This window comes from Lynx canadensis, chromosome A3, assembly GCF_007474595.2.
Source record: "Lynx canadensis isolate LIC74 chromosome A3, mLynCan4.pri.v2, whole genome shotgun sequence".
NCBI lineage: Eukaryota > Metazoa > Chordata > Mammalia > Carnivora > Felidae > Lynx > Lynx canadensis.
Window position 1 is genome coordinate 101,488,381 of NC_044305.1, and position 19,023 is coordinate 101,507,403.

General features: G+C 44.7%; 1 protein-coding gene across 2 annotated transcripts in view; it reads left to right on the forward strand.

Moving 5' to 3' along the window:
- RPIA (ribose 5-phosphate isomerase A) overlaps window positions 1–19,023 on the forward strand; it is a 72,788-nt gene that overhangs the window by 41,516 nt on the left and 12,249 nt on the right. For both annotated transcript variants that reach the window (XM_030311078.1, XM_030311077.1), the window contains 3 exons: window positions 9,208–9,268; window positions 10,913–10,968; window positions 18,400–18,459. In XM_030311078.1, the coding sequence (XP_030166938.1) occupies window positions 9,208–9,268; window positions 10,913–10,968; window positions 18,400–18,459 (177 nt within the window). The remainder of the gene's footprint in view (window positions 1–9,207; window positions 9,269–10,912; window positions 10,969–18,399; window positions 18,460–19,023) is intronic.

Here is a 19,023-nt window from a genome sequence, read left to right on the forward strand (position 1 = left end):
GCCCTTTTCCTTGCTCCTTAAAGATCTTTTAGATGTGGAATCAGTTGGGGGCGAGTTTCCTAAAAGTTGATGTTTCTAAAAAGACTCCTTGTCCGGCGGGGCAACACTTTGCAAAGTGGAGTCCGGTGGTGTCTGATGTGTTTGGAGTGGGGCTGGCGGGGACTTGCCGTGCGGCTTCCTTATCAACAAATGGCAAATGGTGAGTCCTGAGGCTGCCAAGAGCTCTTCATCGCTCTTTATTGTGCTGGAAAGTCTGTGGAGAGCTGTTTTGAAAATTGCGTTGAAATTTCACTCCAAGGAGGTTCTTAGCGTGTCGCGCGTCCGGTCCTGAGTGTACTCGCTAGCGAAAGAGAGACAGGAAGACCCAGGCTTTAAACCTCCTGCTTTTCACAGGGGTGGGTGGGCGCTTGCATTTTGGAGGAAGCTGTTCTTTAAGGTTGGGGCGCAGAGATGTCTAGGTGTTACCGGTGAGGTCGTGGCCCCACTTGTTAAGTGGCGGGTGTGGTGCTGTTTAGTGAAGTCTCTTAACCAGAGTGGATTTGCTTTTATCAGTCAGGTTAATTATCTTAATTGTGGTACTTCCTCGGAGCCAAGTGGAGTATCTCTGCCCTTTGGTGGAGTTTCCTGGGCTCTGTTGGGCTTTTTGTCTCTCTTTTTATTTCTTAGAAAGTGGTATCAGATTCTCTCTCTCCTTTAATGGTAGTTCTTTACGTTTACATTTGTTAATGCTTCAGCATATAGAGTTACTTTCCATTGATATATGATGTTTGATCCTCAAACAGCTCGACTAAGTGGGAGGGACCAATGTGGTAACTTGTTTCTACAGAAACATGTTTTGTAGAGGAATGCCCAAGGATCCTCCGGGACCCAAACTGAGTGACTCCTCTTCCAGTGCCCTTCCACCAGCTCCCCAGCTGCCCTGTTCTGGTGTATTTTGTTCCAAGTCTGGTTAGCAGTGGAGTTTTCCATGGGAATTCTCAGAGACAATGCAAAATGTGCAGTCTGGCTCTGCTTTTGGGATTCAGTGCCTCAGCTGAAAAATTGGGACAGTAAGCTGAAATTTCAAAATGCCTGTATAAAGTGAGTAATTAATAGATGAGTAAATGAAATCTGTACATACCTTTTCCTATTATTTACATTAATACTTGCTGCCATTAAGTATTCTTGACTTTCGTTTTATAATGTATTTGCTTACATAAAAATCTGTAAGCCCCCACCTGAGGCTAGAGCTACAAAACACTGGATTCCAGCCACATTATTCTGTGAAATTACCGGGTGATCATAGGGAGAGCTTCATTGGCACTTTGGGGGCACCTCGCACCAATCTCAGTTGCATCTGCTTTGCCTACAGAGCTTCTTCCTGAGATGCTAACATTACTTGAATTTTGTATTTTCTGCTTTTAAACGTTGATTTGTTCATTCATTCGTTTGCCAGATATTTGAGTGTCTGATATGTGTCAGGCAGTTAGTGTGGTGGCCAGAAATGTTGCTTCAGGGAGAAGGAAAATCATTTCCTGTATACTCCTGCAAACAGGAGAGTTCAAATCTACACATTTACTGAACATAGTCATGTGCCTGATTGTCAAGGCTTAGCTACTAGCTGCCCTCTGGGGAGTTGGGGGAGAGGGGTATCCTTTGTCCCAATCTAAGCCATGTTTTCTTCTAGTGCCTTGTGTCTTGAAATTGTTCACTTGTGTCAGTTTATCAAGGTGGTCATGTGCCAAGTCCTGTTGGTCCCACCTTTGGAATGTTGTTAGAGCTGACCCTTCCCTTTGACCTATCACCTTTACCAGTTTAAGCTCTCCCCATGGCCGGAGGACAGCAGTTGCCCTTATCTTGTCCCCTCTGCCAATCTACCAAGTGATCCATTATCATCTTCTGAAGCGCTCATCTGCTCTTGTCACAGTGGCCCTCAGGTGGCCTCATTTTAATGTCCCTGTTAACATCTAAAGTATCTATTGCCAGCCCGGTACTGGGCCAGCTGGAGAGAATGCACAGACGAGAGGCTGTGGTTCTTTTCCTGAATCCCACAGTCTTGTTTCCTTCTATAATCCTTTGTCCTCCATGTACCAGAACATTGGAAAAGTCAGACTACTGGCATATAGTGTGTTTTAACATCACTACACTTTACCTAGAATACTCGCTCTTGTCCTCTGACCTTGCCTGTTAAAGTCGTATATGTCCTTCAGGGTTTGGTTCAAAGACCATTTCCTCCTTTCGGTTTTTCCTTAGCCTCCTAAGTAGCAGGGAGATCTTTTCGATTTTGTAGTGCTTTATACCTCTTAGATGCTTTATGGTGTCTTATGTTCTAGTCATCTGTATGTTTATCTCTCCTATCCTCCTGAAGAGTAAGTAAGCTCTTAGTGGATAGTTAACCTTATCTTTGCTCAATGTTGGTTGCAGCAGGGCCTGCCTGGTAAATGTTGGTTGAGTTGGTGGAGTGTGGACACAAATATGGAGGTTGTGGGGTTATTGGTGGCCCTTTGCTTAGTTAGAATCTCTGGAGTGTAGGGTTTCCAGTTGCCCAGCCCATTGGTGTTCCACTGTGGTGACCACTTCCACATCTGGATGGATGGAGAACCTGGAGAGTTCTCAGCTGAACCCTTTGGGTAGCCACCCTGACCTCAGATGTGCCTGTTCCTGGCAGTATAGCCACCCAGGATGGGTTACCATGCAGGGCCATGTTCTCCTGAAGGTCTGTAGCTCCCTTTGTTCTCTTTGGAGCCTGGCTTTGTTTCTTTGACCGGCTTAGCTTGAAGTTGGTGAGCAGTGGCTCCAGTTGGTCAGCAGAAGTGTTTCATATGACATGTGGTTTGGTATTGCCCATCAGAAGGGGCCCGTTCCTCCTGAAGAGCTTGCTTGGCAGCTGCCTGCTGTTGGGCCACCTCACAGGCAGCCTTTGGCTATCTCTGTTTCGCTTTGGCTAGGACACTGATTCCTGGGTCAGTCATTTGATTCCATGGTAGGAGAATCACGTGGTTGAAGAGCTTGCGCCTGGCAGACCTCTGTAATTCCTGGCCTCCTCCACAAAGGGAAGAGCCTTGCGTAGAGCTTGTCTGACTCACCAGAGTTCATCTGTGTGCCACCTGCCTGCCGGGAGCCTGTGAGTGACATCAGTGTATGGTAATGAAGATGACTGTATAGCTAGAGGTGTCAGCTCCGGGTCAGGTGTGAGAGTCAGGTCAAGCCTACGTAGGCATCAGTAAATGAAGTAATTTTCTCATTCTTGAAGATATCCAGCTATTTTTTTTTAAGTTTATTTATTTATTTTGAGAGGGAGAGATGTAGAGAGAATCCCAAGCAGGCTCTGTGCTGTCAGATCATGACTTGGGTGGACATCAAGAGTCGGACGCTTGCCTGGCGCCCCCAGATATCCAGCTATTTTGACTGTTTTTGTGTTGTGACCTACCATTCACGTGTCTTGAAGACCTTACTGTTGATGTTTGCGCAGGTAGCTAAATGACTACTGGATGATGCATTGCCTTCATGAGGGCATCACTGAAGGTGGAATACTGACCCAGAACAAGCTCTCTTCTGAGGGCCCCATGGTGGATTTGGTGATTTGGGAACTATGAGCTAGTCAAAGTGATTTCCATCAGGTAGCAAGCACAGAGGCTAATGGGTAAAGCCATCAGTAGGTAGAGGCCCAGCTGGAAGTGCTTTAGTGGCTGGGATATTAACATTTCATTTCCTTTTTGCAGCTCTCTCCGCTTGTTGGTCATGCTTTCTAATCCTTTACAGTTTGAGCTGTGGTCTTGCTTTGAGAAGGACTGTATCAGATAAGGGCCCAGGGGCTAGCATTGGGTATTTGTCCTGTGGGGAGTGAGGGGTGTTGGCTCTAGCTCTCAATTTGCCCTGAGTTGCCCCCAGGATTTTTTGTCTCCTATGAAGTATTAAAAAACAAAATTCAACAGTAAAATTTAAAGATCTATTGGCTTTATTCAGTGGTTCATGAATCGGGCAGCAGCCAACCTAGCACATAGAAAGGAACTCCAAAGAACTTTGCAAAATGAAAGACTTTTCTAGTCAGAAGGGACAGGACCTAGGAAGTTATACTAGGCATAAAAGCAGGTTGGTTATTACAAGGTCACTTTGCTATAGGGGATGGCAGAGTTCTCTCAGGCAGATTACCTAGCTAGTGCTGATCAGACAGTTCCTGACTGACTGGCTTAAGATTCCCTTTCTGGAAGAGCCAAAACTGTAATTAAGTCAAGTCTTGGTTTGGTGACCTGGGGCTTAGCATAAGTGACTCCATTTGGGGCCTTTTTTTTTTTTTTTTAACACTTGCTGCTTCCTATCAGGCAAAAGATTTAGCTTACTTAAAATGAATGTGCGGGGCGCCTGGGTGGCGCAGTCGGTTAAGCGTCCGACTTCAGCCAGGTCACGATCTCGCGGTCCGTGAGTTCGAGCCCCGCGTCGGGCTCTGGGCTGATGGCTCAGAGCCTGGAGCCTGTTTCCGATTCTGTGTCTCCCTCTCTCTCTGCCCCTCCCCCGTTCATGCTCTGTCTCTCTCTGTCCCAAAAATAAATAAACGTTGGAAAAAAAAAAAAAATTTAAAATGAATGTGCAATTTAAGCTGGCTTTACAAAAATGTTCTGCAGGTGAGTACTGAAAGATTCCTGGCCAATCCCCAGGGGCAGTCAGAAAGGAAAAGCTGTACAAAAAACACAGAGCCTAGGTATACCCTAAGAGTGAAAAGCAGAGTTTTCTAGCTTCAGTGACTTTTCAGGGACTAGTCACAGGCATCTTCAGGTTGGTGGCATCACAGGGAAACTTCAGGGGGGCACCAAGCCCGCCATCTAGAGCCTCCCTGAAGTGAGCAGAAGGGGTAGAGTCCAAAGTAACCTTTAGGGTGATGCAGCCTGGCCAGGTCTGAGGAACCAGAGAGGGTCCCTCAGGATCAGTCAAGAGTGTACTTGGCTTCACACAGGATCAAAATCAAACTCAAGCTGCTAGGAAGTGAGAGCAGAATTTATTGAATAGTGTGAGGGATAGATTATAGCAGACCTGAGTGTCTGGGAGACCCAGGAAGGAAAGGAGAGAGACTCCCATTTTTGCTTGGGGGCCAGGGTTTTTATTGAGGACAGTGGCCCTGGGGTATGTGCCTCTCAGGCATCCAGGAACTGGTCAAAACAAGGATGAGTGCAGGGTGCCTCTGTGGCTCAATTGGTTGAGCATCAGACTCTTGATTTAGGCTCCCAGGGTTGTGGGATCGAGCCCCGCGTTGGGCTCTGCTGAGCGAAGAGCCTGCTTGGCTCCTTGGGATCCTCTCTCTGCCCCTGCCCTACTCTCTAGCTCTTTCAAAAACCTAAAAATAAATAAAAATTAAAAAAGAAAAGGATGAGTGCCCAGGTATTCCCCATAAGTCACTCATACCTATGCCCTGGAGCTAGGAGTCTCCGAAAACCCTTCATGATGACCCCGCCCTATCAGTACTTAGATGTTATCTATTGTGCTAGAAGACTAAAGATACCCTGAACTCCCTGACCTTTACGAGGAGGACATACTTTTATCGATACCATAAGGCATGTTTAGGGTGGGGGGGGTGCAAGTCCTAGGGATGAGGTTGAAGTGGTGGTGGTGAGGGTCCAGAGCCGATGGCCAAGAAATCTTGCGATGTCTTTGGTGCCAAGGTGCCTTTGTTAAAGCATGGGGACAGGACCCGTGGGCCAAAGAGCTGCTCTGGGGTTCGAACTGATTATATACCTGGGAGTTTGGGGGGAGGCGGTGTGTGTAAAGGCAGTGGGAAGTTCTCAGACTTTCATATGCTGATGAAGACTCAGAAGATACTGGAGGCCTTGCTTTTTTTGAGCTAAAGTTATTTTTCCCTCTAGCAAAGTATTAATGTTAAGACCATGGGGGAGTTTCCGGAGGAATGTTTTACTCTGCCTCAAGTATTTGTCAATGGGCTGCAGGTTATAAAGAAATTTAATTTTATCTACATTTTCTTGCCATTGTTCCCCACATCACTACGGAGGGGGAGGGTGATGTTAGGGTTTCGGGAAGCTGAGTCTGTCGGTTTCGGGAGATTGCCTTTTTTCTTGTAAATCATTAAAACAGTTGCAAACTGATGGAGACCCACGTCCTGCACGACTGTGATCTCGGTCAGTTTGTTTTTCCCTTTGCTTTGGTCTTGGGCGGCCAGAAGTGCCTGAGGAGTGTCAACATATCCCACCTGGAGAGAGGGGTCTGGGGTGTTAGCTTGTGCTTTGCCCTCAGCTTGCCTTTGGCTCCCTCATCACTAGCAAGAATAGAAGCAGGAAAAAGCGAAAAAGCAGGGTTTTTCTCCCCCCATGGGGTCTCTTCAGTTTCCCTGTCTGAAGGGGATGGCAGACGTTTTGAAATAGGAAACCACATCAGCATCCATCCACTTGATGCCAGAAGGTCCCTATTTTGCACAAGGCTGCCTCAATACGGGAAGAGGGTGAAGCTTAGTTAGGATTATGAGAAAGAGTCTTCACCTGCAGTAGGGACAATGGGTAAGAGTGCTGTGAGTACAAAGGACAAGAAACAGGCCTCAGGAGCCTGCTATCCTAAGAAAGGGGGAGAATCCCTGTGAGCATGTTGCATCCACACGACTCCTGAAACAGAATGCTACGGGCACCAGTGACAGTCACAACAAAGTTTATTACAATGAGAGGCAAGGCCGACCGATCGGGACCAACACTCTTGATAAGAGTGCGGCCCCGAACAGCCGGGGTACAGAGTTTTTATAACCGATCACATCGTTTTATCATCACCTGGGAACAGAACAAAGAAACAGGTTCCAGATGAGTTAGAAACAGTTGCCTAATGAGGTGTTTACTTTAGACTTTCTGCCTCTAAGTTGCAACCAGTGGATCTCCTTGACCCTGCCTCTGATGCTCTTTTCTTTGAACTTTTGTTTCCTTAATTGGTGAAGCCTAATTTACAACGGTATGAGGCGTATGAGGCGTAGTTTGCCAGAGCAAAGCAAGGCTGTTATCTCTTAACCTTCAGTGTCAACACAAAGCTGTTATTTTTCAAGCTAAGCATTAGCCCTACACTACAATTTAACCCTTACAAGCAGACGAGGGGCAGAGTAGGGGCCCAGCCGGGGTCAGTTAGACCACAAACAGCAAAACAGGGTCAGGGTACTACAATTAGGAACTAACGTGGAGCTCACTCAGTTCCTAAGCAACTTCCTGCCAGACTAAGGCAAAACAGCTAGAAACCAGAGCAAAAGCTACCATTCATTAAGCACTTACCGAGAATATTTATTAAATGTTAATATAAGTCAAATCTCACAACAATCCCTTGTGACCTCAACCCTAATTATCTCCACTTTAGGGAAGAATTCAACACCATAAGGCAAAATTTAAGGAAATGAGCAAAAGACATTACTAAATATCCTTTCTTTGGAATGGCCTTCCACTAGGCCATTTACAACTCTGTGGAGAGGCCTTTAACTTGTAGAACGCTCTTAATCACGTAATTTTTGTTCATAGAAATGCAAATTTTATGAGAGTCAACTGATTATTATCCTAAGACTCTTGTAAATTCATTTCAACATTTCTTGACTGCATATGAATTTCGGTTCTAGGGTTTTTCCTGTGGACAGGTTGTAACATCTTTTCCCATTCACTCATTAATTTAATGAGCTAAATGAAATCTATGACCTATTCATTTTATATTGACATAAGTCTCGTGATTTTCTTTCTTTCTTTTTTTTTTTAATAATCTTTTCACAATATCAGTTACCTCCTACATAACCTTACTTTGAATAAGCAACTTCAGGAAGTTCAGTATGCTGAAATATTTTGTGTCAAATTTCTTAGAGTTCCAGCAACTGATTAACAACTCATTGTGCAAGGGGAAGCCCATAGTGAAAATTTTTTTGCTGTAAATGATGAAGTTTTGGGGTGATGGTGGGATGATCCGTAGCCGATGGCCAAGAAAGAATTCTTGAAGAGGTCTTTGGAGCAAAAAGGTGATTTTATTAAGGCATGGAGACAGGACCCTGTGGACAGGAAGAGCTGCACTGGTGTCATGACAGGTTACTCACTATGTATGTGTGTGTGTGTGTATATATATATATATGTGTGTGTGCGTATGTGTATGTATACATATACATAGGGATATAGAAGTCTCTAAGGGATTTCGGAAGCAAGGTTTCCAGGACCTTGAGGGGCTAGCTGTTAGCTAGGGAAATGCCATTTTTTACTGTTTCGTAAAACCTCCGTCATGAGACCTTTCAGATGTATATCGGTAGGCAATAAGTTCAGAGTATGATTGCCAGCGTATATCTTGGGGTGCTTGAGATTAAGGAAGTAGACTTACAGGTTCCTGAAGGTTGGGACAATGTTCAGCCAAGGTTCTCTTTTGTTCCTAGCAAAGTGCCATCGTGGAGACAGTTGAGCTCCTAGAGGGGGGTTACTCTGCCAGTTTTGAGGACTTGTCAATGGACTGTAGGCAGTAAGGGAATTTAATTTTTCATTTGCCTTAGTTTCCCACATCACCATGGCAAGCACTTAAACCCCTTTCCTTTGTTCTTGGGTAGCCAGGAGTGTCCAGGGAATATCACACATATTTCCACCCTGGGGGGTGGGGGGTGGTGGTGGTGCCAGCCTGTATTTTGCCCTCAGCTTACCCCATGTTCCCTCATCAATGAGCAAGACAACAGGCCCCGAATGAAGTCACTTGTGTTAAGCCTGTATCACCAAAAGAAGATTTAATTACATTTTCAACCCTCCCAGAAATGGAATGTTCTGTTAGTCCATCAGGAATTGTCTGATGGGCACTAGTTAGGTAATCTGCCTGAGTGTCCCCTACTGTCCCCTAAGGAAAAGTAACCTGGCAATAACCAGTCTGCTGTTTTGCCTGCTGTGACTTCCTTGTTCACACTTCCTTCTGGCTGTAAAAGTCTTTCATTTCGTGTAGCTCCTCGGAGCTCCTTTCTGTCTGCCAGATTGAATGCGGCCTGACTTGCTCAAATAAATTCTTAAAATTTTTAATGTGCCTCAGTTTACCTTTTTAACAGGAGGAAATGGTGATGTTAGTGTCAGATGAGAGTAGAAGGAGCTGTTGATAAACTGCCATGGGCACTAGGCTAAAGTACTCTCAGTTGGTTCTGTTCAGTGCTTATGTTGCTATCAAATGGGCACAGCACGTTGATCTAGGAAGTGGGCTAAAGAGGGCGTCACATATGGTATTAATGAGTTTTTGTTTTTCCTCTCCTTTTTTTGGCAGAATAACCAAGTGCTGGGAATTGGAAGTGGCTCTACAATCGTTCATGCTGTACAGCGAATAGGTATGCTCTTGGGCTGTCTGGATGTTTTGTGGGGGCCACGGGGATGAGGATGTGGAAGAGGGGGATGGAGGGGGGCACATCATTGACACCTGCCCAGCTCTGCTCTTCTGAGAGGTATTGTTGGGCCTCTTCAGCCAACTTTGGGGGATGCCCTGGCTTTGTTTACTTTGCTCATGTGGAGGGTAGGAGCTGATTTAGGAGGAGATCTCAACAGAATTTTAATCCTCATCCGTGGTCCTGTGTGTGGCCCCTGGGGCCCTGAAGCAAGGCTTCTAAAGCCTTTGGGTCCCTCAGTTAATTTCAGGTGGACAAACTGAGCTCAGAGCAGGCTCGCCTGTCCGTGACCCTGGAGTGGATATGAGGCACCCAGAGTTGGCTCCTTCCTGCAGGTACTGGCTTACTGATTAGGCTGTCTGAGCTTAGGAAAGGCTCTGGAATTATCAGCCCCTGTGGCTGCTCAACAGGTTTTACTGCCCTGCTTTTGTTTGTTAAAACAAAGCCGAGGAGAGACTTGCCTGAATGCTGATTGCTTCTTCTAGGTGCCAAGGCGGGGGCAGTGCTCAGGAGACAAAGTCCAGGAACACTTTGTCTTTAAAAGAGTGGCTGTGGTGCTGGTGTGATGGCTTCTGGAATCCTTATTGCCTTAACACGGGCTTTTGTGTTACATACCTTTCTACCTTACCATTGAGTGTGTGGAGGATTGCAGGGCAAAGGAATTACTGTGCATTTCATAATAGTGGCTTCTGAACCTCCTATGATGCAGACCCAATGAGTCAAAAGATTGGAGCTTTTAATAAGGTAGTTTTTTCTTTTTTTCTTTTTTTTAAAAAAAAAATTTTTTTTTTCAACGTTTTTATTTATTTTTGGGACACAGAGAGACAGAGCATGAACGGGGGAGGGGCAGAGAGAGGGAGACACAGAATCAGAAACAGGCTCCAGGCTCTGAGCCATCAGCCCAGAGCCTGACGCGGGGCTCGAACTCACGGACCGCGAGATCGTGACCTGGCTGAAGTCGGATGCTTAACCGACTGAGCCACCCAGGTGCCCCTAAGGTAGTTTTTTCTTAAGATCCCCCCCCTCACCGAAATGCACAAATCTAAAAAGAATAAGTAAACCCTGTTTAACCGCCCTCTGGTGGCCTATAAATGATTATATGTTTTATGCATGTAAAGTTCTCTTTTTTCTGTGAGAGGCAATATAAGGAAGTAGTTAAGACTGGAGCTAGCTGGACTGCATGGGATATCAGCTCTGCCACCTGTTAGTGATAAAACTACCCAGTGACTTTACCTATCTGTGCCTCCGTTTCTTCATCTGTAAAGTGGGAATAATAATTGCAGCTTACCTTTGGGTTGTTAGGATGAAGAGTTCACATGTACAAAAGTCTTTGAATATTGCCAGGTACGTAGTAGTAGCAAACACCTGACATGGCTCTATTCGTAGTTAGTATTTACTCCTGTCCCTGTCTTGTGTGTGCGATGTGTGTTCACAAACTTTCTCACCAAGGCTGGGAACACAGAATGAAAGGCGGCTGTCAGTGGGGGAATAGACCTTTCCTTTTCTGTTGGATCTGAGCAGATGTGCACCTGACAAGAAAAATAAAGTGAGGAGAGTGAAAAACCACCAACATGGCTTTTGTCTCCACAGCTGAAAGAGTGAAACAAGAGAATCTGAACCTTGTCTGCATTCCCACCTCCTTTCAGGTATGTCCTGCTTTCCATTCTGCATCTTGGCACTTGGCTGCTGAATCTCGTGGGTCCCGAGGACATGGAGGTGTGGCTTTGGGTTGTGTACCAGGGTTGCTGTATAGGTGGGGGAGCCAGGAGCAAGAGAGGAGTTTATTTTCTGAGGATTGCTCCTTAGAAGTGTGGCTTTAGACGCATTCACGTACTCACTCTGAATATTTGAGTGTACCCTGTGGCAGCACGGCGTAGTATATGCAGAGTTTCAAAACTCTTAGCTGGTTGGGTATTTGCTCTAGTATCTGGAAATGACATGCTTTTCTTGCTATTTAAAATTTTTTTTCAACTTTGTGTAATAATTCTTCACGGAATGGATGAATGGAAGTGGGTGTTTGCTGGTTTTTTTTTTACCTCCTTGCTCCCCAGTTCACAGGCAGCTTTCTCTCCTAATCCTCCAGTACAGTTACATTTTGGTGCAGCATTACTCAGTGTTTACAGAGTTGTGATTGTCCAAACTACAGCTGAACTGTGTCCTGTGCTGTGATTATTCCTCCTTAACCTCCTTGCTACTTTGTTTTCCTGCAAGTGAAGTAAATGTTGCCTTTGCTTTTTTCATTTGCTTGGTTATCTATGTACACTTTACTAATTCAGGCCCAAGCTCTTACCCAGATGGGAAAATCTCACTTCTTTCTGGGTATTCCGCTCCATCCATCTCGTCTTGGCCGAGTCTCTGAGTCTTCGGGGTTGGTAACGTGTTATGTAGCTTTGCAGTCAGGAACCTTCATTCTCTTCTCCCCTTTTGGATCGCCCTGTTTCTTGGTCCTGTTTCTCCTCATTTCTCCCTCTGCTCCACCTCTTTTGTTTCCTTCAGTTTTGGTGAAGTACATCCTTTAGGAAGCTGTCTAAGTGTGTGGGATGCCAAGTTGTTGACAACTTTGGATATCTGAAAATGTGTTTAAAAATTTTTGTTGTTTTAATTTTTATTTTACTTTTTTAGAGAGAGAGACAGAGAATATTAAGCAGGCTCCACACACAGCACGGAGCCAGATGCGGGGCTTAATCCTATGACCCTGGGACGGTGATCTGAGCTGAAATCGAGAGAGGGATGGGATGCTCAACCCGGGGCCCCTGAAAATGTCTTCATTCTAGCCTTTCTTGAAGTTGGTTATTTGACTTAGAGAATTATGTACTAGATCTTTTCTGACAAAGTTTGAAGGCATTTCTCTATTGTGTCATTTTCCATTTGTTGAGAAAGGAGTTTGATGCCATTCTGATTCTTGATCCTTTGTATGAAACCGGTTTTTTACACTCTCTGAACCCTTATACCCTGATACTATCTTTTCCTTGTGTCCGGTGTTCTGACATTTCACCATACTGTGTCTTAGTGTGGGGTTCGTTTTCATCTATTCTTCCGGGCACTTGCTGGGACGTTTCATTCTGCAAACTCATACTCTTTAATTTGGGGGAGTTTTTTTTCTATTATTCCTTTAATTTTCTTGCCTCTGTTTTCTGTGTTTTTTCTTTCTAGGATGTTTGTCTTATTCTTGGTGCTTGTGGCCTGTTTTGTCCTATTATCTTTTTAGTTTTGTCTTTTCTAACCCTTTTTTAAAAAAAAAAAGTTTATTTATTTTTGAGAGGGGTGGGGAAGAGGGGGAGAGAGAGAGGGAGACACAGAATTTGAAGCAGGCTCCGGGTTCTGAGCTGTCAGCATGGATCCCGATGCTGGGCTCGAACCCACGAGCTATGAGATCATGACCTGAGCCAAAGTCGGACGTTTGACTGACTGTGCCACCCAGGCTCAGCCTGATGACTTTGTTTTAACCTGATTACATCTGTGAAGACCCTATGTCCGAATAAGGTCACAATCTGAAGTACTGGGGGTTAGGACTCCAACCTGTTTTTGTTTGTTTGTTTGTTTTTCAGGGGAATGCAGTTCGTCCCATAACTCATGTTATGAGTGTGGGAAGCTCGTGTTGTCTGTGACTCTGATTTCCCTGTGTATGCAGGGCCACACTCACAGGGGACCCGTGTGGAGTTCAGTCAAAGATGGGGAGAAGGGAGAGTTGTAGGACTTGCAGATGGGAGCAGGTCCTACCCCTATGGTTCTTGAGGTCAGTGTACAGAGTTCTCCATGTTGTGGACAGGGGTACGGACTGTTTAAAGCTAGGGCAGATCCTGGCCAACAGGCACATGAAAAGATGCTCAACGTCGCTCCTCATCAGGGAAATACAAATCAAAACCACACTCAGATGTCACCTCACGCCAGTCAGAGTGGCCAAAATGAACAAATCAGGAGATTATAGATGCTGGAGAGGATGTGGAGAAACGGGAACCCTCTAGCACTGTTGGTGGGAATGCAGATTGGTGCAGCCACTCTGGAAAACAGTGTGGAGGTTCTCAAAAAATTAAAAATAGACCTACCCTATGACCCAGCGATAGCACTGCTAGGAATTTACCCAAGGGATACAGGAGTACTGATGCATAGGGGCACTTGTACCCCAATGTTTATAGCAGCACTCTCAACAATAGCCAAATTGTGGAAAGAGCCGAAATGTCCATCAACTGATGAATGGATAAAGAAATTGTGGTTTATATACACAATGGAGTACTACGTGGCAATGAGAAAGAATGAAATATGGCCCTTTGTAGCAACATGGATGGAACTGGAGAGTGTGATGCTAAGTGGAATAAGCCATACAGAGAAAGACAGATACCATATGTTTTCACTCTTATGTGGATCCTGAGAAACTTAACAGAAACCCATGGGGGAGGGGAAGGAAAAAAAAAAAAAAGAGGTAAGAGTGGGAGAGAGCCAAAGCATAAGAGACTCTTAAAAACTGAGAACAAACTGAGGGTTGATGGGGGGTGGGAGGGAGGGGAGGGTGGGTGATGGCTATTGAGGAGGGTACCTTTTGGGATGAGCACTGGGTGTTGTATGGAAACCAATTTGACAATAAATTTCATATATTGAAAAAATAAATAAAAATAAAGCTAGGGCAGATCCTGTCCTTGTATTATTGCTTATTGTCTGGGAAGATGAGGGTCCCAGGGCTTGCAGAAGTTGAGGCGGGGCCTCCCAGCCATACAATTACTCATGGGGCTGCTTTCATGTGCTGGACTATTTGTTTATTTGTTATTTATTTATTTTTTATGAATATAATTTATTGTCAAATTGGCTTACCTACAACACCCAGTGCATATCCCAACAAATGTCCTCCTCAATGCCCATCACCATTTTCCCCTCTCCCCTACCCCACCATCCACCCTCAGTTTGTTCTCTGTATTTAAGAGTCTCTTGTGGTTTGCCTCCCTCCCTCTCTGTTTGTAACTATTTTTTCCCCCTCCCCTCCCTCATGCCCTTCTGTTAAGTTTCTCAAGATCCACATATGAGGGAAAACAGTGATATCTGTCCTTCTCTGACTGACTTATTTCACTCAGCATAATACCCTCCAGTTCCATCCACGTTGCTGCAAATGACATGATTTCATTCTTTCTCAATGCCAAGTAGTATTCCATTGTATATATAAACCACACCTTCTTTATCCATTCATCAGTTAATGGACATTTAGGCTCTTTCCATAATTTAGCTATTGAGAGCGCTGCTATAAACACTGGGGTACCCATGCCCCTAGGCATCATCACGTGCTGGACTTTGGATGGGAACTGGGATGGGTGGCTGCTGCTGGTGGTGGGGAGACAATTCAGTTGGACATGGTGATCACTGAGGATATGCGTAGTATCATAGGGATGTGAGGCTCCTATGCATGGGAGGTGTTAATCATCATCTCCAGTGCCCAGTGTGTTGCCTGGCTTTTAGGCACTCTGTACGTGTTTGTTGGATGAATTAATGCTACATTTACGTGGGTCATTATTTGTAATTAAATGGTAGAGAAGTAGAGATAATGTGCCTTTTAGAGGAAGGAGAGCCTACTCCTTGCCCAGGGAATTGGGGAGGGCTTCCCGGGAAGGATGACATTTGAGTTGGTCACGTGGGGCAGGAGTTTGGGAGAAGGTAGAGGAGGAATGCCAAGACCTCAAAGAACTCCTTTTAAAATTGTTATCGTTAATAGCATGTTATTATATAAGATGACTTCAATTCCATTTATAAATGGGCCTGTCCTCTCTGCTTCTTGTTCTTTTACCATTCTCTCTGTTTTCCTTTCCTTCTGATTCCCTTCTTAGTCCCTAGGTAAGAGAGGAAGGCAGGAGACTATTTCTGGTCTTCACTCTGTCCCTAACTTACCACTGTGACCTCTCTGGGCATCCATTTCTTCCTTAAAACAGGGGTTTGCACTAGGTAATTCCTAGAATGAACTCAGAATGATTGCTTATTTACCCAACTATTGGCTCAAATGATGCTAACTGCTGTAGGGTGGCAAGAGTATGTAAAATGTGCTCTCTCATACTCTGATTATAATCTAGATGGACAAAGAAGACATCCTCATGGAACATTTGCACTGTCCAGTGGTGCAAGCAGTCTTTGAGCTTAGGAAATGGTGAATTAAAATGATATATTTGTATAGTACTTTTTCCTTAGGAATCCTGGTAGACCAGTTTCCTGACATCCAGTTTTTTTATGTTATATATCTGAATGCAGTTTAGTATTTCTAAAGTACATAAGATTAATAGGAAATCATAGTACATCACGCAGTTTTATTTGCATGGTAGACTATCACATTGAACTCTGTGCAGTTTGTATCATTTTTCTAACACCATCTGTATTCAATATCTGTTGCTATGGAACCAATTACTCCCAAATTTAGCAACTTAACAGCAAACATTTATTATCTCGTAGTTGCCAAAGGTCAGGAATCCGCAGTGGTTTAGCTAGGCGGTTCTGGCTTCGGTCTCTCATGAGGTTACAGTTAAGCTCTTGGCCAGGGCTGTGGTCATCTCAAGACTCAGCTGTGGTTCCAGGCTCAGTCATGTGGGTGTTGCAGGCCTTCATTCTTCACAGGCTGTTTGGGAGAGGCTCTGTTAGTGTCTCCAGGACATGGCAACCTTTTCCCCTGCTGTGTGTGATAAGAGAGGGGGCGGAGGGAGGAGGGAGAGATCTTGCTAGAGCATGCCACCCTTACCTACTCCCCGGCATTCTTTATAAACCAATCTCAGAAGTATCTGCATCGCTTCTGCTGTGTGCCATTGGTCCCGCAGACCAACCCTGGGACTCTGTGGGCAGGGATTATCCAAAGGCATGAAGACCAAGAGGTGGGATGGTCATCTCAGAGGCTACCTTCCAGATTTTCCCCTTGTTCTTATAGCTTTAGGGTCTGGAAGTAGGATGGTTTCTCAGCGCTACTTTTGGAGAAATCTAGGAACTGAGGAATAATTCTGCGGTACCATGTTTATTGTATTCTCCCTTCATTATGTATTTATTTTGAGAGACAGAGCAAGAGAGATCAGGGGAGGGGCAGAGAAGGGGGGAGAGAGAGAGAGAGAGAGAGAGAGAGAGAGAGAGAAAGAAAGAAAGAAAGAAAGAAAGAAAGAAAGAAAGAAAGAATCCCAAGAATCGACGCTGGGCTCAAACTCACAAACCACGAGATTGACCAGGGCTGAAATTAAGAGTCAGACATTTAACCGACTGAGCCACCCAGGCTCCCCAGAATCATGGAGTTATTTTTGTTTTGAATTTGCTACTTTCAATCAGTGTTTTATTTTAGCTTTTTATATGGAAATTTTCATACCTCAAAAAGGATAAAGAACCACATAATGAACTTTCATGTGCCCATCACCCAGTTTTAGTAATCACCAATTCATGGCCAATTTTTTTTATCTGTACCCCATTCTCCTCTACCTTGGCTATTTTTTTAAGTTTATTTTTGAGAGAGAGAGAGTTGCATGTGTGCATGCAGGCAGAACAGGGGCAGAGAGAAAGGGAAAGAAACAATCCTAAGCAGGCTCCATGCTGTCAGCATAGAACCCAGTGTAGGGCTCGATCCCATGAACCATGGGTTCAGGGTTTAAATTTCCCCTTATTTATCTTATTGTTTAAAAATATTTTTTTATAGTTTGTTTGATTAGGATCCCAACAAGGCCCATATATTGCAAATTCCAGGATCTTTTTGGTTTGACTCTTAGGATTTTGGATTTGAAGATTGACATTGGTCATTTCATCCATCCCAAGAAAACTTGTCAAGGGTCATGTGGCTGGTTCATTTAAGATTAGAGTTGAGACCTTCTGATTCTTAATCTCAGGTGCTTTTCATTTTAAACAAAATATTTTCAAGACATGCCTTTGGGAGAAAGTTTTTTTTATCCTTTGGTCCCTCTGCTTATGGTAAGCAATGACATGAATACAGATCCTTATCACTTGGATTTGGGTGGTCGTACTTGAAGATTCAAGGTGTATTTATTCCAGCTATAAATCCCACTCAGGGCCATGTGGTAGCAGTAATCACTGCTCTCTTGTTTTTGGTCAGCCTCTTTGAAAGGTTATTATGAGGCACGTCTATAAAGTAAATCCCAGGTCTTTCCCAGTGTGGTGTTCTCCATTTGCTGAGCTCTTCACTTAGCCATTCTAGTCATCCTGCCTTTAATACACTCTGCGGAGTGGATATATTCTTTGGCTTATTTTTTAGTTTTAAACATTTTTTTAAGTTTATTTATTTTGAGAGAGAGCAGACACATGTACATGCAAGTGGGTGCGGAGCAGAGAGAGAGAATCCCAAGCGGGCTCTGAGCTGTGAGCGCAGACTGACATGGGGCTTGATCGCAGTAACTGTGTGAGATCATGACCTGAGCTGAAATCAAGAGTCAAGTGCTTAACTGACTGAGATGCCCAGACACCCCTTTTGCTTATTTTTATTCAACATTATAGCCTGGAAATCACTCTATCCATTCAGTTCCTTTTTTCGGAAGTTTTTTTTGTTTTGTTTTGTTTTTTGTTTTTTTTAATACTGTATTACCATAAGCTTTAGGAGTCCATGGCATTGTCTTTTTTTAAACTTCTTTATGTTTTAGAGTGTGAGTGGGGTAGGGGGTGGAGGGGTGGAGAGAGAGAGAGAGAGAGAGAGAGAGAGAGAGAGTGGGAGGGAAGGAGAGAGAGGGAGAATCTTAGCAGTGTCCACACAGCGTGGAGCCACATGCGGGGCTTGATCCCATGACACTGGGATCATGACCTGAGCCGAAATCAAGAGTTGGATGCTTGACCAACCCAGCCACCAGGTGCCCCCATGGCATTGTCTTAAATAGCAGATCACGGAGGAGGAACTCTTAGCCTGGCACTGGCGATCTTCACTGTATGCTTTTTGCCTTCTTCTGGCTCCCGGGACGAATTAACTTAGTTTTGCCATTCATAAAGCTGTGTTTCCTACTCTTAGTGGGCACAGTTGGGTTTGGGAGAGAGCCTTGGTTGGGACTCCGTGTCTGACACTTAAATCCAAAAGAATCCTGAGAATCTTTGCCACGTGCTCAGAGTAAATGATCGTGGGTGCTTTTTCTTGTCCTCCGTAGGCCCGTCAGCTCATCTTGCAGTATGGCTTAACTCTCAGTGACCTGGACCGACACCCAGAGGTAAGAGAGTTGGGCTGCTTTGTCTTTCGGTCTCCTTTTTTAAGGCTGTCCCTTGTTCATGGACTCAATATCTTGTTGAGTCTTGGAGAAAGGTCAGTGAGTCATGCTAGATTTTCTCCTGGGAATTTGAATGTTAAATCTGGCTGAGGTCACTAGAGGAGAGGTTGTTAGTTTCCAGTACATTCCCTGTGGTTAACCCTGAGGGCTCAGTATGAGTGTGGTGAGGGGGCACTGGACAAACCCTGGGTGGATCCAGGGCTTCCTGTGGTCCTAGTACAGAAGTGTAAGAGCCCGTGGAGCTTACCACTAAGTGGAGATAAGAAGTAATCTTCTGAGGCAGCCACGGACATTTGAAAACAGATTACAGTTAGGTGTTATGTTACAGCAAAGGTGGTTAAACACAGAGGAGACTGAGTTGATGAGAGTGAGCAGCATACTCACAGTTAGCACTTACTGAGCCCTGCCTGTGCGCCAGGTATGGTGCTAAGCGCTATGCCGATATTAAACTACTTAACCTCCAGTAGTCTTGAGGGCATACCATCATTATCCCATTTTACGGATGTG